This window comes from Giraffa tippelskirchi, chromosome 2 (assembly GCF_054371585.1).
Source record: "Giraffa tippelskirchi isolate mGirTip1 chromosome 2, T2T-mGirTip1v1.2.pri, whole genome shotgun sequence".
Lineage (NCBI taxonomy): Eukaryota > Metazoa > Chordata > Mammalia > Artiodactyla > Giraffidae > Giraffa > Giraffa tippelskirchi.
Genome location: NC_137276.1, coordinates 163,180,815 through 163,202,734, shown reverse-complemented (window position 1 = coordinate 163,202,734; position 21,920 = coordinate 163,180,815). Strand labels below are relative to the sequence as shown.

The 21,920-nt window shown below is 37.5% G+C and overlaps 1 protein-coding gene across 14 annotated transcripts in view; it reads right to left on the bottom strand.

Annotated features, from left to right (window-relative positions):
- DLG1 (discs large MAGUK scaffold protein 1) overlaps positions 1–18,754 on the bottom strand; it is a 261,526-nt gene extending 242,772 nt beyond the window's left edge. For 6 of the 14 annotated variants that reach the window (XM_081571470.1, XM_081571471.1, XM_081571474.1 and 3 more), the window contains exons 1-3: positions 18,094–18,547; positions 17,555–17,628; positions 16,771–16,902 (exon numbers count right to left, since the gene is read on the bottom strand). In XM_081571470.1, the coding sequence (XP_081427596.1) occupies positions 16,771–16,902; positions 17,555–17,597 (175 nt within the window). In that variant the 5' untranslated portion in view covers positions 17,598–17,628; positions 18,094–18,547. Of the gene's footprint in view, positions 1–16,770; positions 16,903–17,554; positions 17,629–18,093; positions 18,548–18,646 lie in introns of those variants that run through there. The other 8 variants (XM_081571472.1, XM_081571473.1, XM_081571475.1 and 5 more) reach the window with 2 other exon arrangements.
- Positions 18,755–21,920: the final 3,166 nt, after the last annotated feature.

Sequence of the window (21,920 nt, the reverse complement as noted above, 5' to 3'; positions counted from 1 at the left end):
TACTAGTTTTTTATTTATCTTATGGTATAATTTTGACTTGATACTTTTTAAAGGAGGGAAGTTGTTATTTAACAGCAAAGATGGGGTATTATCTTGTATAGAACCAAACACAATAACTGTAAATTGCTAAGTCGTGTCCGACTCTTTTGCAGCCCCATGGACTGTAGCTTGCCAGGCTCCTGTTGCCAGGGATTTCCCATTCAGGAATACTGGAGTGAGTTGCTAGTTCCTTCTCCAGTGGATCTTCCCGATCCAGGGATCAAACCTGCACCTCTTGCATTGGCAGGTGGATTCTTTACTACTGAGCCACCAGAGAAGTCCATAAATAACATTTAGAAAGGATAACTTTTGTTTGTTTCCCAACATGATGAAAAGATTAGTATCTCCTTTAAAAAACATCAGAAGACAGCAGAGACAAAGTAACTCCCTGTATAGTTTTGATAACCAGTGGAACTGTAGAACTTTCTAGGTAAAAGGTTAATAAAAACTAAAGTCTGACAGTGAGAATAATATCAACCTATTTCACAAGATGTTAATATTACTGTGGAAAACTGTATGTCAAAGTATTTTATAAACCATGAATCACAATGTCAACTGTTCACATAAGCATCATGGAAGAGTCAAACCTCCAATTCAGAGAGTTAGCTAAAAAAGATTCTTATCAAACAAAAATTGCTTAACCTGAATCCAAATCAAGTCTCTAGAACCAACTTCTAGTTCAGAGAAAATACAAGGGACAGAGGAACATGTTAAGTGATATCAGAAAAGCAAAGAAAAAAACTTATTCAGAGGAAGACATTCTACAAGACATTGGCCTGGCATCTTTCAATGTCATAAAAGGGAAAATAGATTGTTTAAAAGTAAGGATTTTTCTGTATAAAGGAAATAAAAAAGACAAAGCAACTAACTGCAATGTCAAAGCCTTAACTGGTGTGTATGTGTGTTTGGGGAAGGTTGGGAAGGGTGAACTATAAAACACATTGTGACAATAATTAGGGAAACTTAAACACAGACTATTTTCCAGAATATATTAGAGAAGAACATTCTTTTGTATAAGATATACATGTGTCCAAGAGTATGTATATACTTATGTAGCAGAACATATATTTCTATATATGTAAGAGATATTTTATATATGTAGAAGATAAATACTTGTAGATCTACCTACCTATCTAGAGAAAGATCTCCAACCCCCGCCACAAAAACAAAACAAACAAAAAGCTCTTAGAATAGTATTATGCCCCCTAAGAGCACTAAATAAGTGTTGAGCAATTGGTCAGTTACCAATCTCAAGATAAATAACCCAAGTCACTACATAAAATTCGTGTATTTTCCAATATTGTAAATGAAGTTTCAAATTTTCAATTTCTATGTGACCTTTTATTCTATAATTAACAAAAATACTGATACACTGTTCTTTAATAAAATCTCTTAAAATTTTAGACCAGTTCTGTCCAAAGTAACTTTCTGCAACAATAAATGTTCTATAGCTATACTACCCAATATGGTAGCCACCAGCTACATATGGCTCTTGGTTATTTAAAATGTGAGTACTGTGACTGAGGAACTGAATTTATAATTTTATTTATTTAGGTTTAATTAAATACCCACATGTGGCTAGTGGCCACAGTAGAGGACAACAGAAATCTAGACTAATTAGATAATTCAGCGCTCTGTGTATGCTCAGTCACTCAGCTGTATCCAGCTCTTTGCAGCCCCATGGACTATAGCCCGCCAGGCTCCTCTGCCCATGGAACTCTCCCAGGCAAGAATACTGGAGTGGGGTGCCATTTCCTACTCCAGGGGATCTCCCCAATTCAGGGATCAAACCCGTGTCTCTTATGTCTCCTGCACTGGCAGGCAGATTCTTTACCACTGGCGCATTGGTATTATATTATGGGAAGCCCATAATATAACTCAGAGTAAACGTTTAATGGTCAAGGAATAAAGAGTTTCCTAGATGAATTTTTCAAAAATTCACTTGCAACTTGCTTTTACCAATCGAAATGCTTCATTTCTAGGTCTTACATTAAGCTATCAAACAGTCCTAATTTGCTGAATCTGAGCTCCTACGGACTAGAGAATCAAATATCCACATTATTGGCTATAACACACTTAAGAAAATACAAGCTGAGTAAGCATCCATCAGGATGGCTATTATCAACAAAATAATCACTGTTGGTGGGAATATAAATAATGCAGTCACTATGGAAAACAGTGTATGTTTTCCACGTACCCTGTGGAATGTATATGGTGGTTTCTCAAAATATTAAAACACAGAATCACCATTTGATCCAGCAATTCCACTTACGGGTATACCCAAAAGAACTGAAAGTAAGGACTCAAAACAGATATTTATATACCCATGTTCATAGCAGCATTATTCACAATAACCAAAAGGTGAAGACAACCTAAATGTTCATCAACAGATGAATGGTTAATGAATGAAATGTGGTATATAAAAACAATGTGTTATTATTCACCCTTTAAAAAGAATAAAATTCTGATTAAATCTACCACATAGATAACTGAATCTTGAAGAGATATGGTGCTAAGTAGGGTAAGTCAAACACAAAAGGACAAATACTGTATAATTCCACTTCTACGAGGTACCTAGAATAGTCAGATACATAGAGATAGAAAGAACATGTATTCCCACAGACTGGGATAAGAAGAGAATGTGGAGTTACTATTTAATAGGTAAAGAAATTCAATTTGGGGACTTCTCTGGTGGTCCAGTAGTTAAGAATTTACTTGCCAATGCAGGGGACACTGATGCAGGACTCCACATGCCGCAAGACAACTCAGCCTATGCGCCACAACTACTGAGTCAGCACTCCAGGGCTTGAGATCCACAACTAATGAGCTCGCGTGCTGCAACTACTGAGGCCCGTGTGCCTTAAAGCCTGTGCTCTGCAACAAGAGAAGCCACTGCGATGAGAAGCCCATGTACCACAACAAAAAGTAGCCCCTGCTCACTGCAACTAGAGAAAGCCCGAGCAAAGCAATGAAGATCCAGGACAGCCATAAATAAATAATTTTTTTTTTTTAAGAAATTCAATTTGAAATAGTGAAAACATTCCAGACATGGATAGTGGCAACAGCAACAGAACAATGTGAAATTACTCAATGTCACTGAACTGCACACTTAAAAATGGTAAATTTTATGTGATATATATGTAATACTTTATCACAATAAAAAATAAGTTGAATGAGATTCTAGGGGAGTTTAAATAAATAAAGTACATGGGATATAATATGTGAGTTTTATAACATCTACTTCAGCTATTTAGTTCTTTGCTTCTTACTAGGGTCAGGAGAACTAATATTGTTAGATAAGACCCAATTTAAAAAGAGATTAGTTACCATACTTGGCTAACTAAAACCATAAGCAAAAGTACTGAAATATTTGTTAATATATGTATAGTATGGTAATATTTTTGAAATGATAGGTTGTCACAGTTATTATCACTTTCCTTGAAAAAAATATACATACACACACATTACATCTTAATTCTTGACCCATATTTCATCTTGACTAACATTCCAAAGTTTATTCAGTTTATTTCATTTGTCCACCACACTTCATCATCTTCAGGGTATCCCAAGACAACAGAAGTGAGCAAGTAATAATACTTCTTCAGAAACTAGTTTTCAATTACAATTCCTTCAGTTCTATCTATGAAGCTTTTTCAAAGGTGACCTAAACAAAAAAGACACCCTCTGGAAAAACTACACACACAAATTGAGCTTTTCTTAGAAGTCCCAAGTATTAGTATTTTATATTTCCCATGCAGTCTCTGTTCTTCATAGTGAATCTACATTGTATACGTCAGAAGAGAATTATCATCACTGATTGTAACCATAAAGATTCAGAAAAAAAAAACAGATTATCATCATGACAAGTAAATAGTTCTACAAAGTAACACTCTAGGATTCAAAACATTTCCTACTTTTTCCTTTAGAGTTTTCTAAACTAGAGACTATAACATGGAGTAAACCATAAGGTATGTAGTCTAAAGTAAAACAAGTTACTACACAAATATAAAACAAAAACAAACAAGGTAAATTCTAGTATAACCCCAATCTGTATTTCCTAAAAGTCTATTCAACATGCCAATGTCTGAAAATCCAAGTTATTCTTAAAAGATCAACTTTACGAAAATAAAGAATTAATGAGTTTACTCTGATACCCTTAACACATTTAGCCAATAAATAGTAACAGAGTGTACATACTCTTGAAGTAAAATAAGAGAATTAAAAGATGAACAATAATGTCTTTGGGAGATTGAGATAATTCAGGAAAAAATTACACAACACCTAAATCTTTCCTATTTAAAGCACCTAAAAAGGTGATTTCTATAAAAATTTGATAACTCTACCTTAAATCATAGTAAATCATTTACTATTAAAGTGTAAAGAAAATGGGAAAATGTGGTAGTAGTTAAAATGACTGCCATTAAATAGACAAGAGTGATCCCATATTCATCTGAAAATATACATAGCTCACTCAGATATATACAAGACATATAATTAAAATGTCTGATGCATTTTATCACTCTTGAAAAAAATTATTTCCTTTGAAAATAATGATGCACTAAACTAGGCAAGAAGAGAAAACACAAAAATGCAGAAATATTAAAACTTGGATTAGAGAAAAACTACCCTTTAGCTGACTCACAGTTGAAAATATTGATTCTGTTGATCCTACAGATCAGTCTTACCACAATCTATTACTCATTTTCCATTTGTAGTTTGCATGTGCTTTCACTGTTTTGGACCAAACTAGTTCCCCAGTTTCTGAACAAAGATCTAAATTATAAGATCACAAAACTATACCACACACAACAGAAAAATTCTCAAATATTAAACTTAAATACAAGTAATTAGTCCAACAGAACTGAGACGAATCATTTCTATCTATTACAAAACTTTTTTTATTTGGAAATCTCTAAGATACATATATTTCAGAAGTCTTCAAATCTAAGTAAAAATTTATTATTTTCTTGCTAAATTTTAAAGTTTGCAAACACTAGGAGTAAGGGAAGTACAGAATTTCAGAAATACCCTCAAAGGAAGTTGAGGAAAAAGTTTTCTAGCTTTTAGTTACAATTTGTTGCTGTTTAGTCGCCAAGTCGTGTCTTTTTGATGCCATAGACTGCAGCATGCTAGGCTCCTCTGTCGTCCACTATCTCCCAGAGAGTGCTCAAATTCATGTCCTTTGAGTCAATGATGCTCTATTACCATCTCATCCTCTGCTGCCCTTCTCCTTTTGCCTTCAATCTTTCAATATAATAAGGGTGACATCTCTAATCTATGAGTAATATTCTAGTTAATGGAAAAAATATTTTTAAAAAAACCTTAACAGATGCGACTTCTCTGGTGGTCCACTGGCTAAGACTCCCAGCTCCCAATGCAGGGGTGCGTGCATGCATGCTCAGTTGTGTCCAACTCTTTGCAACCCTATGGACTGTAGCCCACCAGACTCCTCTGTCCATGGAATTTTTCAGGTAAGAATACTGTAGTGGGTTGTCAGTGCAGGGGGCTAGGTTCAATCCCTGGTCAAGGAACTAAATATCACAAGCTGCAACTAAGGAATTTGCATGCCACAACTGAAAGATCCCGCATGCCATAACTAAAGATTGCTCCTGCCACAATGAAGATCGAAGATCCCACATGCCACGCCTAACACCTGGAGCAGCCAAATAAATAAGTATTTTTAAAAAATAAACATTAACAGATACTTTGGCAAAGAAGACACACAGATGGCAAATAGGCATATGAAAAGATATCCCACCATATGTCATTAGGGATATGCACATTAAAACAAGGTATCACTGTACATCTATTAGAAAGGCCAAAATACAGAACACTGACAACAACTACTGCTGGCAAAAAATGAAACAACAGGAATTCTCATTCACTACGAGTAGGGATACAAAATGATACTGCCACTTTGGAAAGCTGTTTGGTGGTTTCTTACAAAACTAAACACACTCTTACCACATAATCCAGCAATCATGTTCCTCAATATTTACCCAAATGAGATGAAAACTTATGTCCACAGAAAAACCTGCACACAGATGTTTATAGCAACTTTATTCATGACTGCCAAAAGCTGGATGCAACCCAAACATCCTTTGATAGGTGAATAAATAAACTGCAGTACATCCAGACAACAGAATGTCATTCAACACTTAAAAAATTAAAAACAACAACAAAAAACACCCATGTATGTGGAGGAACCTTAAATGCATACTACTAAGTGAAAGAAGCCAATATGAAAAGGCTATATGCTGTGTGATTCCAACTATATGCCATTCTGGAAAACACAGAGAGTAAAAAGACCAGTGACTGGCAGGGGTTTGGAGACGAGAGAGGTGAATAGGCAGAGTATAGAGGATTTTTAGGACAGTAAAACTATTCTGTATAGTGTCGTAGATATACATAAGTATTTATCTACAATGGTAGACACAGGTCATCACACATTTGTCCAAACCTACAGAACATACAAACCCAGGAGTGAATACTAAGGTCAAACTATGGACTTTGGGTGATAATAATGTGCTCATGCAGGTTCATCAACTGTGACAAATGTACCACTCTCATGGCAGATGCCAAATATGAGAGAGTCTATGCAAGTGTGAGGGCAAGTATCTTCTTCTCAATTTTGCTGTGAATCTAAAATTGCTCTAAAAAATAAAGTCTTTAAAAACTTAAAATAGATATGAGCTATCAAGTCATGAAAAGATACGGAGAAACCTTATCTTTGATAAGTAAAATGCATATTGCTACGTGAAAGAAATCAGTACAAAAAGGCCACACAGTTGAGATTTTAACTATATAACATTCTGGAAAAGGCATAACTACACAGACAATAAAAAGATAACTGGTTGCCAGGGATTTAGAAAGAGGGAGAAAGAGAAGAACAGGTGGAGCAAGAGACAGCAGAAAGATCAGTGGTTGCCAGGGGTTTGGTGAGAGGGACAGAGGGATAAATATGCGGAACACAGATTTTTAGGGGAGTGAAACTATCCTGTATGATACTGTAACAGTGAATACATTTGTCAAAGCAACAAATGTGTATGTCAAGTTTATCAATGTATTGACACAAAGAGCGAATCTTAATGTAAACTACGGACTTTAGTTAATTTAATACTGGCTTATCAACTGTAACAAATATACTACAGTAATAAAAATGTCAATAATATGAGAAATGGGAGTGTGCAGTGGTAAGGATATGGAAACTGTGCTTTCCACTCAATTTTTCTATAAACCTAAAAATGCTGAAAAAGTCTAATAATTTTTTAAAAGTTTAAGGGAGCATAATAAATAACAAATTTATACTAAAAAACAAGCAATCTCATACTTCATTTCAAAATAATTTACAAATGTATTAAAATTTTAAATGTTGAAAAAAGAAGCCATGACAGAATTTAAATATAGTAAATATTTTTATAATCTTAGGGATAAGAAAGTCTAAGCATAATACCAAGGGTAATTTTTTTAAAGTTAGTTTAAAAACAAATGACAATGCATTAAAAACAAATGCAACTTGCAAAGGCAGGTAGCATTGATATATCGAATGGACATTTTATACCTCTAAGAAAAAAAATGGAAAAAAAAGTTGTGGGGGACACATGACATGAACAAATAAATCACAGAAATTAACAACGATATAAGAAAATTCTACATCGTTGATTATTTATTTATTCAAGAAATACAAAATAAAACATCAAAATGACTACACGTGTCTTTGACATTATCAGAATAGAAAATACTAAAAAGATAATACTTTGATGTGCTTAAGGGATAGTAAACTTGTCATTCTTCCACATATCTAAAAAATTAAATTAGTATAACATTTTTGACAGTAATTAAACAAAAAAATCACATCAAAAGCCTTTTTAAATTGCCCATCCCCTTTACCAAGCAATTCAATTCTAGGAACTTATCCAAAAAATATAATCAAGGATCTAGGATGAAGAACATATACAAAAGCAATGATGTCTATAATTCAGAAAATTTATATATCTAAATGATCCTGGGAAATTATTAGTAAAACTACAAAAAAATCTATACAGTGCAACAGTCTTTAAACAGCACAACCCATTGATATGGAAAGGCACATAATGATAAATTTTATGGGATAAAAATAGTTAAAATGTACATCACAGAGAAGTCACACTGTATACACTTAAGCAAATTCAACCACAGTACCTCTTTCCACCAAAAATAGGGAAATTCTTCCTATTAGTCCAGTAAGCAAATATCAGCAAATAGAAACTGAGAAGAGAGAAGACTGCTCCCTCAGGTAGTCTCCATTATCATAGCATCTCTATATTTCACTGTGCTGAATGTGATTCTAGAATTATGTGCTTTTAATACTAAAGGTCATTTAACCACAAGTCAACTACTTCATCTGCTACCCAACTGAAGAAATGATTTCTCTCCACTACAGAGAAAAACAGTGGAATTGTAGTTAATGAGACACAATGTTAAATTCCTGAAGAATTTTTAAGGATAATTTTAATCTGATGATATTTTTCATTTTATATAACAGTTTTAAGTATCAATTCCCATTGAATTGTAGGATCAGTTATACCATGTTTTATTTGGAGCTTCCCAGGTGGCTCAAGTGGTAAAGAATCCGCCTGCCAATGCAGGAGACCAGGATTCAATTCCTGGGTTGAGAGGATCCCTGGAGGAAGAAATGGCAATCCACTCCAGTATTCTCGCCTGGAGAATTCCACCAAAACCACAGGTGACAAAAGAGAGAAGACTGGAATTTCCATGGACAGAGGAGCATGGTGGGCTACAGTCCATGGGGTCACAAGAAGTTGGACACAACTGAGCACCATGTTCTACACACAAAATTTGTATACAGGACTTTGCTTTACAAAATGAAAGCGTGTATATATACACAAGAATAACATTCTAGAAGGATCTTTACCCTATGGAAGAAGTAGGCGATCTCTGTTGTAAGAATTTTCTTGCTTATAATATTTTATATAAAGTACATGTATCTGACCATAAATGTTTATAAATTCCACTCTGGAGGGTTAGGGAAAAGACAACTAGACAGCTAATGTACAATGAAATACAATCCAATCATTTCAGAGAGAAAAATTTTACCAGTTAATTGATTAAAAGCAAGTACAATGTTTTTGTAAATTAAAATACACAATATTCAAACCTATTCAGGCACAGATTACTCTGCTTTTGACTAAACCAACATACATTTAAAAAATAATTTTGATTCCCAAAGAGGGAAGTACATAAAATTTTAAACTATGTATTATAATTTGTTGTTTCACACTTTATAAAGAGAAAAAAGGTCAAGCCAGTATCCAAAATAAATTATTCCAACACTTTAAATATAATATGACTAACAGTCATAGGATATTCCTTAAAACAAGGTATGTATCAAAAGGAACCAAAACTTCTCAAAGAAATGGTTGATTCTAAGGCAGGGGCAGGTTATGTACAAGATGAACCTAGAACATCTTGTTATGCCAAAAACTATGAAAGTGCTTAAAACAAAATGAGGGAATGCCATAAAGACATTACGACCAAGCTAGAGAAGCCTTATACTAGGTAAATCTGAGATGATCTGAACACTAAAATCATTAAGGATGATGATAAATGATCAACCACTGAAAGAAATATGATAGCTAGATAGGTAGGTAGGGAGGTACATAAATGGGAGAGGAGTGCTCTTAATTATAGTAAAATGCCAAGGGTTAACCGGAAACTACAGAAAAGTGCTGCTGTATTAAACAAAAAAAAAAACTACTACAATCTTTCAACTGTCATTTTCAACACAGTGAAAACTGCTTTAGGCAAGCATCATCAGGGGATGTTAAGTCTAGATGGAAATTTCTCTAAAGAGCAGGGGGCCTACAAGGTGTTAAAGTGTCTCCCCCATACAACTGCTTATAAACTGCAAAGGGGAAAAAAGTAACTACAGGCTAGAGCAATCACACAATACCTTAACTGGGTGATTAAAATTAACATTAAAGGAAGGGCAGAAGACATCATGTACCTCTGGATGTACAGAACATAGAGAATACATAACCTGAGTTTAATCACAAGCAAATATTAGGAAACTTACAACAGGAAACTTTATATAAAAAAATAAGAGCAGGGGGAACTATATTCTTCAAATACGTTAATGTCATAAAAGACACAGGCTGTGGAAATGTCCACAGATTAAAGAAGACTAAAGAGGAACCAGAGATCAAATTGCCAACATCTGCTGGATCTTAGCAAGAGAATTCCAGAAAATCATCTACTTCTGCTTCATTGATTATGCTAAAGCCTTTGACTGTGTGGATCACACAGACTGTGGAAAATTCTTCACAAGATGGGAATACCAGACCACCTTACCTGTCTCCTGAGAAACCTGTATGCAGGTCAAGAAGCAACCATTAGAACTGAACATGGAACAACTGACTGATTCAAAATTGGGAAAGGAATACGTCAAGGCTGTATATCGTCACCCTGTTTATTTAACTTATATGAAGAGTACATCACACGAAATGCTGGGCTGGATGAAGCACAAGCTGGAATCAAGACTGCTGGGAGAAATATCAATAACCTCAGATATGCAGATGACACCACCCTTATGGCAGAAGGCAAAGAGGAACTAAAGGACCTCTGGATGAAGGTGAAAGAGGAGACTGAAAAAGCTGGTTTAAAACTCAAACATTCCAAAAACTAAGATCATGGCATCTGGTCCCATCACTTCATGGCAAATAGATGGGGAAACAATGGAAACAATGAGAGACTTTATTTTTGGGGGGCTCCAAAATCACTGCAGATGGTGATTGCAGCCATGAAATTAAAAGACACTTGCTCCTTGGAAGATAAGCTATGACCAACCTAGACAGCATATTAAAAAGAAGAGACATTACTTTGCCAACAAAGGTCCATCTAGTCAAAGTTATGGTTTTTCCCGTAGTCATGTATGGATGTGAGAGTTGGACCATAAAGAAGGCTGAGCATTGAAGAATTGATACTTCTGAACTGTAGTGCTGGAAAAGACTCTTGCGAGTCCCTTGGACTGCAGGGAGATCAAACGAGTCAATCTTAAAGGAAATCAACCCTGAACATTCATTAGAAGGACTGATGCTGAAGCTGAAGCTCCAGTACTCTGACCAACTGATGCAAAGAGCTGGATCATCAGAAAAGACCCTGATGCTGGGAAAGGCTGAAGGCAGGAGAAGGGGACGACAGAGGACAAGATGGTTGGATGGCATCACCGACTGAATGGACAGTGAGTTTCAGCAAGCTCTGGGAGATGCTGAAGAACAGGGGACAGGAAGGACAGGGAAGCCTGGCATGCTGCAGTCCATGGGGTCACAAAGAGTTGCACATGACACAGCGACTGAACAGCAACAACAAAGAAACTTGACAACTAAATGCAATACCTGGATAGTATATCGGAAAAATTATTGGAAAAGGAAATTTTTAATAGGAAAAAAACTGTCCCTACATAGATAAAATAACTAGGACTAGAAGAAATATTTAAAGATGCTCTTACAGCTCTGTGATTGCAAAGTTCTAAAGAGAATTCAACCAGCTTCTGCTTTTTCAAAGTATTGCCTCAAAGCAAGAGTAACAAATAAGTAACAACCCAATTCAATCAAAACCACCAACCAGAAAGTTAATAAAATTTTCCTCCAATTCCATAAAGTTGTAGCCAAAAGTCTGATCCATATTCTGTTATAACTGCTTTCCTTCCTCAAACCTACACACACACACAGGTGCACAAAGTTAACAATACACTAACATATTATATCACTGAGACTAATAATAAGCAAAAAATCTAAGGAACTCTGACATTTTATCATTATACCTGGAAATCTGTAAGCTTTGATTACTGAATACATTTTTCAAAATATGTAAATTCCATCATTATAAACATTCTCCTTTAAAAACTTTTTAAAACAATGTTTTAAAAACACTGACCCTACAGAGCAACATCTATGTTGAACATATCTGTTGTCAGTGTTCTTTATCACATATTAGTATTAAACTTATGATAAAGACTACCCTAATGGTTGAAGGTGAAGAGAGACTCTGGATCAGATTAGCTGAGTCCAATTTCTGGCTCCACAATTGACTATCTGAGAATTCTTGGGCAAGCTACATAATCACCCATCTCCTCTTTTTTCTAATCTATAAAATGGTATAATCACCTCATAAGTGAATACACACCTCACAGAATTATGATGACTAAACGAGATATTTTTATCAGCACATAGAAAGTATTTAATAAATATTAGCCATTTAATAATTCTTTACATTCTTAAAAAGTAATCATATTATCACATCCATTAGGATGGCTACTATCAAAAAAACTGAAAATACCAAGTGTTGGCAAAGCTGTGGAGAAACTGGAAGCCTTGTGCGCTATTGCTGGGATTATAAAAAGGTGCAATTTCTATGAAAAACATTATGGTGGTTCCTTGGAAAAATTAAAAATTTAACTATCATACAATCCTACAATGCCACTTTTGCATGTACACTCAAAAGAACTGAAAGCAGATCCTCAAAGAGGTGCTTGCATACTCACACAGTCACACTGTTCACAATAGTCAAGAGGTCAAACAATGCAAACATCTATATAGGGATCAATGGATAAACAAAAATCTGACACACACACATTTATACACACACACACACACACACACACATATATATATGGGTGGGGGGGGTGGACAATGCCACCCTCCCACCACTCACTCAATATTATTCAGCCTTAGTAAGGAAGGAAATCCTATCACATGCTACGACATGAACAAATTTTGAGAACATTATGCTAAGTAAAATAAACCTGTCACAAAAAGACAAATACTTCATGATTTCCCTATATGAGGTATTTACAGTAGTCAAAATCAGAGACAGAAAGTAGAATGGTGGTTACCAAGGTCTGGAGAGAGGAAGAAAAGGGGAGCTGTTGCTTAATACATACCAAGTTTTAGTTTTGCAAGACGAAAAAGTTCTGAATTGTTTCACAGCAATATGAATATACTTAACATGCTAACCAACACATTTAAAAATGGTTAAGGTGATAGATTTTAGGATTTTTTTTTTTTACAATTAAAATAAAAAAGGAGTCACTTGAAACTCAGTATCTCCAAATTTAATTGTCCCTCACTATGTTTACAAGGGCAAGATAAAGTTTAATAAAGTAGCAGTAAACAAATTTGAAGCTAAAAATCTCAGAAATGAGCATTTTCATTGCATAATCCATCTTCATTTTGAAATATGTGCAGAATTAAAATAAAATGGTGCATTAAAATAAGACTGCTATTTATCACAGACAAAATATACAAATCATGTGACTCAACTTACTAAAGTCTCCAAAGCCAGTCTGATCTTGAGCCCAGGTTTTTCTCCTGTGCACAAGGAAGGTAGATGAGTTCTCTGGTCCCATAAGTAAACCCAGAGGTCTAGACTGGTACAAAATCTTTGAGGACTACGGAGATCCTCTCTGATCCTAGACAAACCTGAGAATGAGAGATGACCACAAACCACTATGGACCTGAACACATGACTGTCATCAAACCATATCCAGTCTATTTTATTCACAAAATTTTCAACTAGAAGTACAGAAAATGAGACTACAAAATCAAATACGTTAAGTTTTCAACTTGCTCTAACCTAAATTAGGGATTAAAATTAGGTGGACTTCATTTCCCATTTATACAAAAATAATCACCAGATGTTTGGGGAATAAATTTTTTTTAAATGCACAGTTCACGGACTTTTTTAAAGCTATAATTTAAATATTCACCTCTAAAGAAACAACTTAGCTGAAACTCAGAAGTTAATAAAATCTTTTCTACTTTCAATAATTTTTAAATCTACAAACCATCCTTCAAGGATACTACTACCAAGCCTCAGAGCAAGAACAATGATTACCACATTTCACTGAATTGAGGATACTGATACTGACACTATCAACTATAAAATGTACCATTACTTCACATGCCACTAAGAATGTAAAACCAATGCCAGTATATATCCATTATAAAATTCATCCCAAGTTCAGAGATGTTTAAGTTTTTAAAAATTGGTATCTTAGAACAGATACTGCGCAGTATGTGCATGCTTATTCCTCTGAATAACAACAAAGTGGTGGTGGTTTAGTTGCTAAGTTGTGTCGAACTCTTGCGACCCCATGGACTAGTCCACCAGGGTCCTCTCTTCATGGGATTTCTCAGGCAAGAATACTGGAGTGGGTTGCCATCTCCTTCTCCAGGGCATCTTCCCGACCCAGGGATTGAACCCGAGTCTCCTGCATTGCAGGTGGATTCTTTACTGTTGAGCCACCAAGGAAGCCCTCAAGGTGCCAGAAACCTAACCTTAATAATATATCAACTACAGGGTGGGGGGTGGGGGGGGATCCCATAACAACTTAGGTCCTTGCACAAAGTTGTTTTAAAGGCATGAAAACAGTGGATACAAACTACCAATTCAAGAATCACTCAATAAATAACTGTTGCAAACTGCAAGTCCAAGTAGTAACTAAGTAATTCACTATAGCCTAAGGAAATGACTTCCAAACTCTTAAAGTCAAAAACCTAACCACCATATGATTTTCAACAATTAATGGTCAAGACCCTAGGTCTCCTTTAATTCAATGATTCACAAGTATCACCTCAAAAGATGAAGTACTACCTACTAAAGGAAAAAACAATTAACACACAATTTTTCAGTACATACTATGAACACAATGGACTCTAGTTTAACTTAGGGTAATTTACAGGTTTAAAAAACTACCACACTGTTTCAAAAACAATCGTACAAGTGCAAAGGAAAGAAAATCTTATTGACCTAAAATTTTTCAAAAATTAATTAATCCAACTTAAGCATGTATCAAAAACTGCATTTATTAATAGTGTCAATTAATTCAATTACAGTATAGAAACACAAAAAACCCTCTATTAAATTTACTTGTTTCAAAATTTCTAAAATGTATTACTTTCCTTACACCAAAATCTGATACTACATTCTATACGACCTTAAAGTATAAGTAAACCTAAACAGCAAAGCTTAAATTCACAACCAATAAAATTACACAGGACAAAGAAGATTCACAAGTATAAGCTACAATTAGAAAAGTAACTATCAGAATTCAATTATGCATAAGAATAAACACATGCAAAATAGGGGAGGCAGACTATATTAAAAAAAAAAAAAATCCCATCAACATTGCAAATCTACTTCCCATCTTAATCTAAGTGTTGGTTCTGGTTGACTACTTCACTAATCATTTAATTTTCTTAAGTCGTGGACTCCGCACAGAGGACTCCATCTATCTATGAATTACATGTAAAATAAGATATACAAGTCATACTACTGTTTTCCTAAACAGTGAACCTACTAAATAAAACATTCCTAGGTTTAACGGTGATTTCAAAAATAACTAAAAATGATTTTCCCTTCCTTTGTTGTTTTTTCAGAGGAATCCAATCTGATCCATTTGGACCTTAAATCTCAGAACTTAGAAATTCAAATGTAATAAATGTCCATCTGTTTAAACAAAATAAGTAAATAATTGGAAACATGGGTGACAGACATATAATAGTTCATTATACTGTTCTCTCTGTTGTGTATGTTTTCAAAAGTTATAATAATGCTAAATTATATTTAAGAGTACTGAGTGATCTTAACGTTTTATTTAATTCTAAAACTAATTTAGTAGAGTATCAATTTACCAATAAGCTATTTGATAGAATACATTAACTTGAAAGTAGGATAGGATAGGATACATTAACCTCAAATCACATCAAAAGTTACTCCATCAATACATAAATATAAGGCTGTAATTACTGAGGAAAAAAATATAATGCAATGAAATGTCTTATTTTAATATGTTATATAGTCAATGTTTACTAAAAATGCATTTTATTCTTAGAATTGAAAGGGACAATTTTTCTAGTTCAGTGATTTGTACACTTTTCAAGGTACCTAGAGAAGAGAGCCAGAACAGATCATCTTGTTTTATATACCAGGGATTGTGTACAAAATATATATGATTTTGCTTTAAAAAAGAATCTAGCTACTTTTTAGGAAGAAGGTTAAAAGCCACTGTTCCACTGCATCCATATGCTACAGCTAATGCAGTGACCTAGAAAAGATTATATGATTTTACCATCTCATTCAATCAATAGCACTGTCAGGAGTAGAACTCAGCACCCTTGTTCAGTTCTCCTTTGAAACAATGAACCACATCAAATTTAAGTTACAGTTAAGAATAAAATTGTTTCAATATTCTTGTCTGTAAAATAAGATTAGACCAAGATCATCTGTAAGATCATTTTTCAAGTCTAAAACTCTAACTCTACAAATGCCAAGTTTAAACAGAGGTCTATATTAAGAGAATGAATGTTCTTAAACACAGAACTCTTCAAATATTTTCAGAGATTACAGAGAAATAACAAAAACAACACAGAAACAAGCTAACAGTTATTCAGTCATTACTTTTTGCAACCTCTTCATTTTTTAATGCTAGGATATTACACTTTGTTATCAAAGACCACTGAAATAATCATACTGAAAGTTTTTTGGTTATTAGATATTTTTGGAAAAGATATTGGTCTAAGTATCAAAATACACAATTCACTGGATGTTCAAGTAACTGCATGCCTCACAGAGAACCAAGTATATCACTCTCTTAAGTTTAAATAAGTGAATTCAGAGAAGTGTTAAGCCCAGCTGACACATAATGGTCACAAATAAAGTTTTAATTCCCACCTATTAAAGCCTGAAAGAGGTTGCTCTGGAATATGTTAATAACCCGTTCTATGGAACTTCTGAGCTGTCTGTCTTCTGTTTGGCTTAGTTTCGAACGATAATCTTCCAAAAGGTGCAGTGCTCTCTGGGTATCTGAAAAGAAAAAAAGTTTGATTAAAATTATATATTTACAAGGAAGTATTACAAACTAGCTATGCAGCAAATGACTCTGCAAGATACCTAACCAATTCTCCAAACCTCCAAGTCAATCCATGCTACTATGTTCCTGTACACATAAATAGTCCTTAGAAACGATCCAAAAAATGTTCATTATGTCACAATAAAACAAGGTGAGTAGTTTGTAACCAATGTGTTCTAGTGATCATTTAATCAGTGTTAGTAACATAGTTTCAGTTGATCTGATATACAAATGCCGATTACTACAATCATTATACGTCATTATAATTCAAATACTTTCAAAACTAGTAGTTCTTAGCCAGTATTCCACATTCGTTCACGAAAGTGTTTACTAAGAATGATAAAATGAAACATTAAAACGCCAACACAAACTTTTAAAAAAGACATTTCAGAGGCAAAAAAAGTTAATTGCCTCTCCAGTCACTAGAGAGATGTCAAGGGGAAAAACTTTGACAAACATTTAGGTGTTTCCATCTTCTGAATGATAGAGGCTTAGATTCCCTAAGTAGTAAGGCTTAGGCTGTGCTGTCTCATCAGTTACACAAACATCTGTAAAATACAGCAAGCACAAAACAGAGAGAGAGAGAAAAAAGCAAGGGATACCCACAAGAGTTCCGAAGTAAACTCTCACCTTGCTTCCGGACCGGCATTTTTCTCCAGAATCAGGAAGAGAGCACACACCTTAGAACACAAAACAGAAAGGAAACAGAACTGAATATAGAAAAGAATAGAATCGAGGTTAAACTAGCATTTACCTCTAACTCTCAAATCGAAAAACTCCTAGCCCTATCTGAAAAGTCCACCTGGCAAAGTTTTCCCAAGTGAAAGCAGGAAGAGCCTCAAAACCCAGCAGTGTCAATCTAGAAAGCTTTTACCTAAGGTTGGGTTCCCCTGCAAATTAAGAGCAGACAGAAGCAAGCTGCCAAACTCTCCTCGAAAGCTGCCCCTTCTCCAAAGGCCGCTTAATGCCTAGACGTGGGGCCACCACTCCCCTGGCAAAAGGCGGCATACCCCCCACCTGCTACTGGGGGGTAGAGAGGCGCTCCGACCCTTGGCCCCTAAGCCAGCAGAGACTGTAGAGCACTCGGAGAAGGAACCAACTGGATTGATCACCCCGCCCTGCTTGGGCCCCCTCCTCTCGCTTGCCTGATTCCTTGTTGGCTTCCTCCGAGCTACTCCAGCGAGGGCCGGACAGGACAGCGGCCGCTCTCCGACGCCCTCGTGCCCCACATGCACACCTCCGCGGGCCCCCACACCTGCGGCGCCGCCACAAAGTTCCTGCGAGTGGCGTGCGCTCGGAGCTGGGGTGCGCCCCGGACCGTCTCCCCCTCCCTGCCCCGCTCCACGTCCCCCCGCCCCACCCGGGGCTCGCGGAGCTGTGCAGAGGGGGGTGAGGGAACGGGGGAGGAGCTCCCCTCGGCGGCTGCACCCCCGTTGCCTCTTCCTCCGCCTCAGCCGCCGGCGCCTCCTCACTCGCCGGTGCCCGCTAGCCCGCTCGCCCTCTCAGCTCTTAGCCGCCACACCCCCGGAACCTCGCCTCCTTCCGCGCCCCCAACCGCTCTCCCCCCAAACTTTCCGCCAAGATGGCGGCCCTTGATCTGGATTGCCGCGCCCCCACGTGACCGTTTTCCCAGCGCTCTCAGCCAATGGGAAGTGAGGAGGCGGCTCGCGCCGAGCCCCGGGCTCTCAGCGCTGCTACCTTTGGGTTCGAAGAGGCAGGAGGGCCAGGAGGGGGCTGGGTACGGCAGAAGGGAACCTGAGGAACGTCGAAGTGAACCTTCTTGCGTAAAGGCGCGGCCACCGAAGTGGTTCTGAGAACAAAGGAGTTGACGCACAGACTCTACAGGTGGGCCGGGGCGCCCTGGAAGAGCCCGCCTTTACCTCGTCCTAGCCCACCGGTGTGTCCCGCGGTTCTAAGCGAGTAGCGCACCAGGCGAGGAAGGGTGAGAGTGTCGGAAGAGAAATGTGACCTCACCTACACCAGATCCAGAACACACATTCCGAGACACCCTCTAACCTCACTAAACGCGTGTCGTTTACAACTCAGCCGGAGAGAGACCCACCCCGGGGGTAGATCCCCAACCTGGAAAAGCATTCTCTGGGAGGTGTCGACTGCGCCACCCAAGATAGGGGGCGGGAAAGGGCGGAGCCTGGGAGGGGGAAAAGGGAGGCGTTTGCGAGGGGGAGGGGTGCCATCTCTACATTCTTAAATTTGGTGCTAATTTTTTAAAAGTGACTATTAGCCCCTCAGTAAAAGTTTTGGAGGAATTGAGGGTAGGTAAAATCTGGAGATTAGTTAATCTGATAAGAGATTGAGGGTTTTACCAGAGAATTTTTTAAATCTAAGTGATTAATTCCAAGTATGAATGCATTTAAGGAAGGGAATAGAAAATTGATTCGTTCGTTTTCTCATTTATTCTCCCTTGCCTGCAACTCCCGCCAAGTCAACAGCTTCAAGTATTACCCAAGCTCTGGCGGCCCCTTTAAGAACTCACCTGTAGCTACCGCCCGCGAGCTGAAGCTCAGTTAGCAAAGCTAGTTTAAGTTTCGGTTGCACCTAGGAACGGTTGCACCTAGGAACGGGACTACTGGCCGGCCAGTACCCGCTCCGGGGCTGAGCCTCCCAGGTTCTGGAAAGGGAATTGGGAAAAGCTGTCCAAATCACTTCCAGGTCTTCGACCCTCTTCTGTATAGCAGCAACCCCCATGCTCTGATCCAGAGAGAAGAATTTGCGTAAGATCACCAAGTTCAGTTCAGTTGCTCAGTCGTGTCCGATTCTTTGCAACCCCATGGACTGCAGCAGGCCAGGCCTCCCTGTCCACCACCAACTCTGGGAGCTTACTCAAACTCATATCTATTGAGTCGGTGATGCCATCCAACCATCTCATCCTCTGTGGTCTCCTTCTCCGCCTGCCCTCAATCTTTCCCAGCATCAGGGTCTTTTCCAGTGAGTCAGTTCTTCCCATCAGGTGGCAAGTATTGGAGTTTCAGCTTCAGCATCAGTCCTTAACAATGATTATTCATGACTGATTTCCTTTAGGATTGACTGGTTGGATCTCCTTGCAGTCCAAGGGACTCTCAAGAGTCTTCTCCAACACCACAGTTCAAAAGCATCAATTCTTCGGCGCTCAGCTTTCTTTATAGCCCAACTTTCACATCCATACATGACTACTGGAAAAACCATAGCTTTGACTAGAGGGACCTTTGTTGGCAAAGTAATGTCTCTGCTTTTTAATATGCTATCTAGGTTGGTCATAACTTTCCGTCCAAGGAGCAAGCATCTTTTCATGGCTACAGTCACCATGGGCAGTGATTCCTTACAAATAGCTGTGAAAAGAAGAGAAGCAAAAAGCAAAGGAGAAAAGGAAAGATATACCCATCTGAATGCAGAGTTCCAAAGAATAGCAAGGAGAGATAAGAAAGCCTTCCTCAGTGATCAATGCAAAGAAATAAAGGAAAACAATAGAATGGGAAAGACTAGAGATCGCTTCAAGAAAATTAGAGATACCAAGGGAACATTTCATGCAAAGATGGGTGCAATAAAGGACAGAAATGGTATGGACCTAACAGAAGCAGAAGATATTAAGAAGAGGTGGCAAGAATACACAGAAGAACTGTACATAAAATATCTTCATGATCCAGATAATCATGATGATGTGATCACTCACCTAGAACCAGACATCCTGGAATGCAAAGTCAAGTGGACCTTAGGAAGCATCACTGTGAACAAAGCTAGTGGAGGTGATGGAATTCTGTTGCACTATTTCAAGATCACCCAGAGTTAATGACAAAACTGGAACCACAGAGATCATGTCTGTCAAAACTAGAAGGCTTTTCCCAGTAAACCAGATAGCCTTTCACCTAGGCAATATCCTTGGGCTAATAAAAGGAAGTCCCGGGAACCTTGTAATCATAACAGTTGCTCAGAGGTATACGGGTTTCACTTCTGGATTGCATCTTGGAATCCTAGTGACTTAAGAGCTCATCTAGACTTTCTATCTCGGTTTAAGATAAACTGAGGTCCAGAGAGGGGAAGCAACTTGCCCAAGGACATATAGACTAATCAGTGACAGCATCCCAGAATTAATGCTCCTAGCTTCAGTTCAAGATTCCTTCCTCTGTGACTTTGGACACTTGAGAGTAGTATATTGCAGGTGTATTTATAGAAAAGTCTCTTTATGTGCTCCTGCATCATGGGAGCTTGAGCGATGGTTAAAGCAGCATTTCTGAGAAGAAATGGGATGGAAAAGTAAAAGGAAGATCTTAAAAGCAAGGGCTTAAATAGGAGGATTTTTTTAATAGTGAAATAGTCTGTGGGGAGGGTTAATAGTGGGCTGCCCTGGATGGCTCAGATGGTAAAGAATCTGCCTGCAATGCGGGAGACCTGGGTTGGATCCCTGGATTAGGAAGATCCCCTGGAGGTGTGCATGGCAACCCACTCCAGTATTCTTGTCTTGAGAATCCCTATGGACAGAGGAGCCTAGCAGGCTATAGTTCTTCAGGTCACAAAGGGTTGGACAAGACTGAGCGACTAAGCACAGCATAGCACAGCAAAGGGTTAACAGTGAAAATGACTGATGGCATGGATGCTGTTATCAAGACTTCATTGAAGAACTGTGAGTGAAGTGGTTCCACTTCAGGAACCATTCTAAGAATAGAATCTGCAGAATTTAGGAGAAGAGGAAGAGATTTCATCTACCCCCTTAATTTCATCTGTTGTTCATATATGTTCACTTGGTAGGTGATGGGGATAGAAATAAAGATCTAAGCCCTGCTCTCAAGGACCCATAGCCTAGTAACAAATGGACAAAGACCAATGCAGGTTTTCTCAGGGGCCACTGACAAGTCAAAAACAAAATCTGTGTGAGTTCTTAATGTCTTCCTAGTCCTCTCCCTAAAAACAAAAAGAAAGCAGAGAAAGAAGAGGAAACAAGAGGACATGAAGCCCTTTCTTCTTGTCATCTTTTAGCCAT